The sequence below is a fragment of the Lactuca saligna genome, chromosome 5 (assembly GCF_052625555.1).
Source record: "Lactuca saligna cultivar CGN05327 chromosome 5, ASM5262555v1, whole genome shotgun sequence".
NCBI classification, from domain to species: domain Eukaryota; kingdom Viridiplantae; phylum Streptophyta; class Magnoliopsida; order Asterales; family Asteraceae; genus Lactuca; species Lactuca saligna.
Window position 1 is genome coordinate 238,881,754 of NC_136421.1, and position 8,089 is coordinate 238,889,842.

General features: G+C 33.1%; 2 protein-coding genes across 3 annotated transcripts; one reads left to right on the top strand and one right to left on the bottom strand.

Moving 5' to 3' along the window:
• The first annotated feature begins 317 nt into the window (after positions 1-317).
• LOC145046804 (coiled-coil protein) lies at positions 318-2,001 on the top strand. Its single transcript, XM_078995064.1, has 5 exons — positions 318-834; positions 1,106-1,227; positions 1,443-1,534; positions 1,634-1,720; positions 1,792-2,001. Exons 1-5 carry the CDS (start codon positions 470-472, stop codon positions 1,897-1,899), a joined length of 774 nt encoding a protein of 257 aa, XP_078851190.1. The 5' UTR covers positions 318-469; the 3' UTR covers positions 1,900-2,001.
• Positions 1,952-5,465, bottom strand: LOC145046803 (Lycopene beta/epsilon cyclase protein). Of its 2 annotated transcripts, none has more exons than XM_078995063.1 (16): positions 5,196-5,465; positions 4,965-5,082; positions 4,680-4,858; positions 4,483-4,590; positions 4,310-4,374; positions 4,121-4,226; positions 3,942-4,025; positions 3,681-3,827; positions 3,484-3,612; positions 3,304-3,371; positions 3,074-3,192; positions 2,917-2,984; positions 2,702-2,815; positions 2,510-2,632; positions 2,327-2,418; positions 1,952-2,231 (listed from the first exon to the last, which is right to left on the bottom strand). In XM_078995063.1, the coding sequence occupies exons 1-16, from the start codon at positions 5,346-5,348 to the stop codon at positions 2,108-2,110; spliced, it is 1,797 nt and encodes a 598-aa protein (XP_078851189.1). In that variant the 5' UTR covers positions 5,349-5,465; the 3' UTR covers positions 1,952-2,107. The 2 variants fall into 2 exon arrangements, with proteins under 2 accessions (XP_078851189.1, XP_078851186.1); XM_078995060.1 differs by having other exon boundaries at positions 4,680-4,861; positions 5,196-5,464.
• Positions 5,466-8,089: the final 2,624 nt, after the last annotated feature.

Here is an 8,089-nt window from a genome sequence, read left to right on the forward strand (position 1 = left end):
ATTGGTTTTTCTTGTTTTCGCGTTTTCGCAAATTATTTGCATTTTCGCATGAACTCTAATATATATATATATATATATATATATATATATATATATATATATATATATATATATATATATATATATTAAGTAAACCTTATAATCTCAACTAATATTATTTAGACTCTTATAACTTTTATTAAATAAACAACTTCATAGTAAAACGATAACAAATGAAAATATAATGTTAAAAAAAATAATTTATTATTATCAATTTATCAATCAATAAATATAACACTACTTCGGTTGTCAAAATGCATTTTTAGATTACAATTTTATTTTAAGAAAAACAAAAATGGGGTAGCAGACTTTCTCCCATAACCAAACACCACCATATCTTTTCACCCTATATAAATCACCTCATACAAATTCATCTGCCATTTCCAAAACACAAATCAACCAAATTCCATCTCAGTTCAGAGGTTTTGTGATGAGTTTTATCGTCGGAAGATTGGCGGCAGGCAAAGAAGGCGCTTACTTCTTACAAGAATCCAAGCACGCCGTCGGTCGACTCGTTGAAAAAACCAATAAGTCCACCACTTCCGCCACTAATCATCCTCCGGCGCCCACAATTCATGAAGTCCCAGACAACCAAAGCGATATCCTTCCGGAGATTTTGAAGCATAATTTACCGTCAAGGATTTTCCGACCACCTTCCGATTCGACTCTGTCAACTGGATCCAAGTGGCTTCTCAACTCCGATGAAAGCAACGGCGTCTCTTCTGTATCGCGTGATGCTATAAACCCTCTTAGGGCTTACGTATCCCTTCCCCAAGTCACTTTTGGACCCAAAAGGTACTTCAGTTTTGCGTACTCTGTTAGCCTTATATATAACTCGCTCGATTTTTGGACAAACGTATGTAATTTCGAGCTTAATGAAGCATTCAATTTATTTTCTCAAGCTCTAAATCATATGGTTTTGCTTCTGGAATGCAAGAACATTATGAAATCTGATTAAAGAAGATAATTAACTTTGCGTTTCAGTAATACCGATAAGCCTTGTTGTTTTAGGAACCATGGTTTTCAGATTTCAAATCGATCTCTGAGGTTTTTATCTTACTTGCAGATGGCAGTTTCCTAACACAGAGCATTCAATTTCTCCTTCAACCGCAAATGAACTGCGTAATGACAAGTACACCCCAATTAATCCTGAGAAGTTGAAGGCTGCAGCTGTTGGATTATCACAAAGTAGGTTTCGTTTCATGTTTTCATAACTTGTTCATCTTTCACTCGCTCATTCACTCACTAGATGACTTCATACTGATGCATAATCATTACAAGTTCTGAAACTGAGATTTTCTATTTGTAGTATTTGTTATTAAATTGATTGAAGAACATGATATGGTTTATGCCATTATGGAGATTAACATGCTTAATTTTCCCTTATCTTTTTTGAACCCTAGTTGCAAAAGCATTTGCTGCTGCCACTGTTATTATCTTTGGTGGAGCCACATTGACTATTGGACTTGTAGTTTCACAGCTTGAGCTACATACAGTAAGTGATATTTTTGCAGTTTCTTGATCTTTGAAATTGTGATTATCTATGAAGATTACATTGTTGACATTTTCAAGGAACTTTTCATGTGTTTTTCAGACTGATGATATTCGAACCAAAGGAAAAGATATCATTCAACCAAAATTCGAATCAATCAAGGAACAAATGGGCCCTTTAAGAACTTGGGTATGTTAAAATATCAAATAATTTTTAGCTAAGATTTCGAATCAGTTTAATGTAGTTTACTAAAATTTCAGGCAGAAGGAGTAACTAAAGAATGGCATATGGAGAAAAAGGAAGACATTAAAGAGAAGCCTCTGATTAAAGAGCTTTCAAGAATGTTGGGTGCCAAAAGATCTATCTAATAAGTCAAAAGTCAGTGGATTTCTTCTACTTTGTTATACATGCCTATGATCATTTTTGTAAATAAGATAAATGAATAAATAATTTAGTCAAATCTTGTTGTATACTTGTATCATATGTTTACACTATGCTAGAAAAGCATTTATTAATATATTAACTCATATTTTACACTTGAAATATACCACAAATTTGATGCTATTGCCTTTGGTTCTATGTACTCTTGGATGCTTCTTCACTTTCAAATTTGTAGTCTAAACCAGCTCCATATTTCCATGCCTCAAGTTTCCTATTCCATTTGTACTTCATCTCAGTTGAAAACGTATCAATCACAGGCCTATCAGAAAGTTAAAAATTTGGTATAATCATCTTACAATCTAAAACACATATTATATAATAATTAGTAAATTATAATTACATTAAATGTAATACCTTAATAATGGGTCAATGTATATGGAAAGAAATGTATAAGAACCCAAAAGTGAAAAATGTCCTAGCCAGTCTATGAGTACAGGTAGCCCAACCTGTTAAACCAAACCATGGTTAAGTTAGTTTATAAATCTGATGTTCTTTTAGTGAATATAAATATATATATATAATTACTTTTTTATTTACCTGTTTAAATATGGAAGGAAGGATTTGAGGTTTAGTTAGCATAACTAAGCCTAGTGTCTTCACGAGAGGACCAAATTGTATAACATCTTGAAGAAATGGTCTTAACACTGGTTCCCCTAGTCTCTGAGGAAATGCTATGAATAATTAACCATGGTTAATATGGTGAGTTAAAAAGCTAGAAAAGGTTCATACCTGCATGCTGATGAAATTGGCATGGAGAAGGTCGTTGATGAAATCTGGTGGGACCCCAGCTTGTTTTCTTGCTGACATGGCTCTTTGGAATAACCAAGATGCACTTAAGTTTGGCTGAAAAAATATATATTTATTTTATTATAATAAACTAAAACAACTAAAACAGTAATATTAATTTAATTAGGGTTTATAATGTAGCTGGGAAATGGTAAGACCATGTATGGGTTTAATAACGATAGATTGTCAGAATCCAGGAGATTGGAACTGATAGCTTCATGTATTCCTGACAAAAAAAAAAAAAAGATGAACAACACATTGTTAATCATGGAGGCTAGTTTGACTTTGACTTTTGACTTTTGACTTTTTAGTTACCATTTGATATTCTTCCAAGGTGTCTAGTCAAACTCCCGAAACCACCAAAAGAAACTGGAGACTGTATTCCACTTGCATCACCAAACTGTAGAACGCGATTGAAAGCTGCTGGCAATGGACTGTAGATTCATTTCTCCACAATGAATTAAAATGAGAAAAATTAGATTTTTATATAAATGGGAAAAGAAAAAAAGAAAAACATTTTATCAGATTGCATTTTTTTCACTTACCTGTCGCGATAAGTTGGGAAAATTCCATATATAACCCTCAGAATCTCTAGATCATCCAACGAGACTTCCTGGGTGGAAGTGGAAGAAGATCAAAATCTTGGGTATCAATCAGTATATATTATCAGCATCAAATCATGCGACATGTATTTTTTTTTTTTTTTTTAATTAATAAAAGTTTACCTGATACTTGGGCATTAAATCCCAATAATCTTCTAGTAAATCTTCAAGTCTAGGGCTAGTAGGTTGTGGATCAATGTAAGTGAACATGTAAGTAGTTCGATCCAACGGTCCAGAACCAGCAGGGAATGCCTGTTGTTGACATTAATTAAATACAATATAAATAATAAATGATAAATGATATAATTAGTGGAAATTACCTCCCAAAAGTATTGTGCTTGAGAGTTTCCAACTGGCTTTGCTTCTGCACTACTATAAATGACATCGCTTCTAGAATTTTCCTTGAAACCACGACAACAAGAACCAACAACAAGGCAAACACCATCCGGCTTCCTGCCACCTCTGATCTGTTGTTTATTTATATATTTAATTATTTATTATGCTTCTACTAAAATCAGCTTCTTACACTTTGATTATAATCGGAAGAAAAAGAATTGTTTTAGTTTTGTCAATGTCATAACCTGTTTTAGCACAGGTGAAAAATTTCCCATTGCATCAATTATGAGACTAGCTGACAAAATCTTTCCCTCTGTTAGTTCCAATACCTTCAAAACAGAGTCGGTTATCAATATTCATTAACCAAAGCTATTTATTTAAGCAAATAGCTAATATGTTATTGGCATTAAACTAAAGATCTTACTGCTGTATCTTGATAAACATTTATGCTGGACACACTGCAGCCCTCTAAGACTACTCCACCAAGTGAATCAAATCGCTTCCTCATAATATCTATAAGTTTTAAAGGCCTACAATATATATAAACCACTAAATCATGAATTAATTAATTAATCATTCATCATTATTTATTATATTCTATAGAAACACTTACGAAACACCAAGATTAAGAATGTTTTCAACCCATATCTCCCCCTTCCTCTCAAATCCACATCTGTTCTGCAATGCAAATTAGAAATAACAACCATCTTTTGAGTTTAAAATAAAATAAACCAATTAAAATTTGGTTAACTGAAAGTTGGATGCTATTGTATTATGTTATTTTACGGGATTAAAAACTGAAGTTGTGGCCTCTTCAATGTCATCTTCTGTTAAGATGCCAACTTCAACAAGTTCCAGGAGCTCTTTCTTTGATATATTCCACTCTTGTTCCCTCTGATATTAATCCAACCAAAATGTCAATACATTAATTCACTTAAAATTTTAAAAAATAGCACATCAGAAAGTACATAGTACACACATACCCCTTTTAGTAAGTTCCTTTCCACAACTCCTACACGGAGGCCTTTCAGACTTAATGCAGTGGCAATGAAGATCCCTAAAGTACCTCCACAAACCAACACATCAAATTTATCCACTTCCTTCGTGTCATTATCAAACAAACCAAGGGTGTTTGTCACAATTTTTTTGGGTTCTTGAATAGCTGCTGCAATGCAATGCAATTGACATGTAAAATTCATATTAAATTTTGCCAAATTGTGGGAAAACATTACATTGAATTGATGATGATATTGAAATTAACTATCGACCTGTTTCAGCAGAGCAGATAGTAGACCACAAATTATCCAATCTCTTCAAAGCATCATACGAGTATGCCCCACCAGCTCCACCAACTTCCCCACCTACTGAAATGCTCTCCATTATCCTCTAAAAAGGAAGAAAATTTTAGACCCATGGTTCGGCTAAGACAAATATCAAACACCTTGTGTGCATTATATTTATACAAACGGGACTGAGGGTTCAAAGCAAGAAATGTGTACCTGTGTTCTTGAAGAGGCCGCTCTTAGTTGCAGAGACAGCTTCTTTGATTTCTGGATATTATTGTAAACAGAAGGGTGTAGAGAAAAGCCATTGCCATTGAGGTTGAAGCTGGATGGGTGTGGTCGAAGCTGAACTTGAATCACAACCATCATACGGTGTTGGTGTTACTTTCTTCTACAAGAGATGTATTTGAAATCCGAGTTTATTATTCGAGTACATGACATTTGTTCGGGATCATTCAATTGGATGTGCCAATTGGATATGCGTAGGAGCATGGTACACGTTAAAGTTAAAAGCAAGCCAATCCAAATTATGAGATTTCACACCCTTAAGTTTAAAGATAAGGCTTGATATGCCCAATGGTTATAATATATGATTAGAATACCCCCTGCAAATAGTTTAATTACCAATTTACACCCTCATTTTGTTTTTGTGGTGCACAACCATTAACATTGTTAAGAGGGTGTTTGGATGTGCTTTTTAATCTTAAAAGTGATTTTGGGGAAAAAAATCTTTATTGGGGTTTTTCTCAAAAGAAGTTAAAAAAAAAATGGATTTTTTTTTTGTGTGGACAAAAATCTCAACAATTTTTTACTCAAAAATATAAACATTTTTTTTACAAAATATACAACATAAAAAAAAACAAATTCCAAAAAATTAATAATTTTTTGATTAGACCATGATAATATTAAGATTATGTTCTTACAAAAGTAGACAACAAATTGTAAATAATTTATAAAAAAATATCATAGGTAATGTCATATAATATCCATCGTTGTGATTCCATTATTTCTTATGTAATAATATCTCGTATCGTTGTCATATATGAATCATCATTACTCGTATGACGTATATTTGGACCTTCTTCGTGACATTCGCTACTAGTAGCATCTTGTGTGTGATTGTATGAATTTTTGTTGTGTTATATTAAATGTTTCATCCAACATCGACAATATAATATTTATCTGTAAATAAAACAAACATTTGTTATTCGTTTCAAACAAGTATTAAAAACATAAAACTTGTGTTACTAAATAATAATACTAACCACCCGTTGGATATAGGAAATGAAGCTCCAATCTTTGTAAGGCCTCATTGAAAACTCTTGTGTCATGTGCAGCCCCTTCCATCTGGCCCACACAAATGTAAAACACATGTTAAAATCACAAACAACCATCATATTTTGTGTAGCATATCCCTTTTGCCAATGTACTTCGCTTCCTCGTGTTATCGAACTGATGCCCTAACATGTATCTCATCTATAACGCTAATGCAATCCTACAGATACAAAACAATATCATAAATAAATCATTTAGTAAAGTTCGATTACCATCAAAGTATCTGAACATTGGATAATATCGAGGATTGATAAATATATATTTGGAAACTTCATCATTATAATAACTTGAACATGGGATAATTGAGGATTATTTAGTCGATTGGTACATCCATGAGCCAAAACCATCAGGAACATTCCTACTAACTCCTCAATAGACATATGTCGTGTTTGTTTTTGGTCTGTAATTTGCAGCAAGATCTGTGCATAACTATCTAAAAATTGGTACATGCAGTCTAAACATCTCATAACACCGTCTAGGATAACAATTTAATACTTCATTAATAAACATGTTCCATGTGCAGTCGGAAGTCTGACATGGCTTACGTACTTTACGAGCTAGCATTATACCTTTCAAAGCTAATCTACATAACATTTTGAATTCTATATTCTCTTCCACCCAATATTATTCATTATTTTCAGATGAATTATAGTCATCTCTATCCATCCTACATAATACTAATATAAAATATCAAACAATAACACATAATATAAAATATCGGTTATATAACGATAGACAATAAAACATATTATAAAATGTCGATTACATAACGTTGAAGGATAACATATAAAACGATAACGTATGATGTCAAACATAAAAATAACACATTATGTCAACGACAAATCATTCTTTCATAGGTAACTTAAGGAACTCCATCCTGGCTTCATCAATTGTTGGAAACATAAAAACTTCACGATTTTGCTTTTTGGTAAAGACAAGCAATGCTTGTGAATACTATTTGGAACCTTCATTTGCAACGTCCTAATTTTCAAGTCCAAATATTTCATATTGATATATAACGATTTAGAAAATACATTTATAAGAAAACATCATCGTGTTACATAATATCATAAAACCATAATCACACGTCTCAAAAACATCTCATGAAATAGTAATAATGTCAGAGTACAATCTCAAGACTCTCATAATGTGGAAATCCTCTGTGTGTGTGTGATGCGCTGCTACCGTGCCGACTCCTTCCCCTTCGATGAAAAGGTACCTGAAAATAGGGCTGTCAAATCGGGCAATCGTGCCGTGTTTTTGTTTGACACGACACGACACGACAAAGTTTTGTATAACACGAACACGACACGACACGATGTCGTGTTTTTTTTCATTAACACGAAAACGAACCAATTAAAACACAACAACACGACACGACACGACAAATATAATATTACATAACTATTAGTGTATTTCGTTCATACTTACAGATATATAACACGACAAAAACGACAAACACGAAAAACACGACAACCACATGCTTAATCGTGTCAATTCCGTGTCGATTTATGAACACGAACACGACACGACACGACATCGTGTTTTTTAATCTTGACACGAAAACGACACGAACACGAATTTGAATTTTGATTTCGTCCCGATTTCGTTTCGTTTCGTGTATTTTTGTCGTGTCGTGTCATAAATTGACACCCCTACCTGAAAACAAAACTGAAAATTGTAAGCACAAAGCTTAGTGAGTTCCCTCATCATACCACATACCATGCATAACACATACTGCATAACATAACTGTGTACTAACTACCCATTCGGTC

Bases quoted from the DNA above. Each gene is read 5' to 3' on its own strand.
- LOC145046804 (XM_078995064.1), top strand. From the start codon at position 470: ATGAGTTTTATCGTCGGAAGATTGGCGGCAGGCAAAGAAGGCGCTTAC. The intron at 835-1,105 runs GTACTTCAGTTT...TCTTACTTGCAG, and splicing joins GTCACTTTTGGACCCAAAAG to ATGGCAGTTTCCTAACACAG. The intron at 1,228-1,442 runs GTAGGTTTCGTT...TTTGAACCCTAG, and splicing joins AGCTGTTGGATTATCACAAA to TTGCAAAAGCATTTGCTGCT.
- LOC145046803 (XM_078995060.1), bottom strand. From the start codon at position 5,348: ATGATGGTTGTGATTCAAGTTCAGCTTCGACCACACCCATCCAGCTTC. The intron at 4,591-4,679 runs GTATGTGTGTAC...GATTAATATCAG, and splicing joins AAAGGAACTTACTAAAAGGG to AGGGAACAAGAGTGGAATAT. The intron at 4,026-4,120 runs GTAAGATCTTTA...TCTGTTTTGAAG, and splicing joins ATGTTTATCAAGATACAGCA to GTATTGGAACTAACAGAGGG.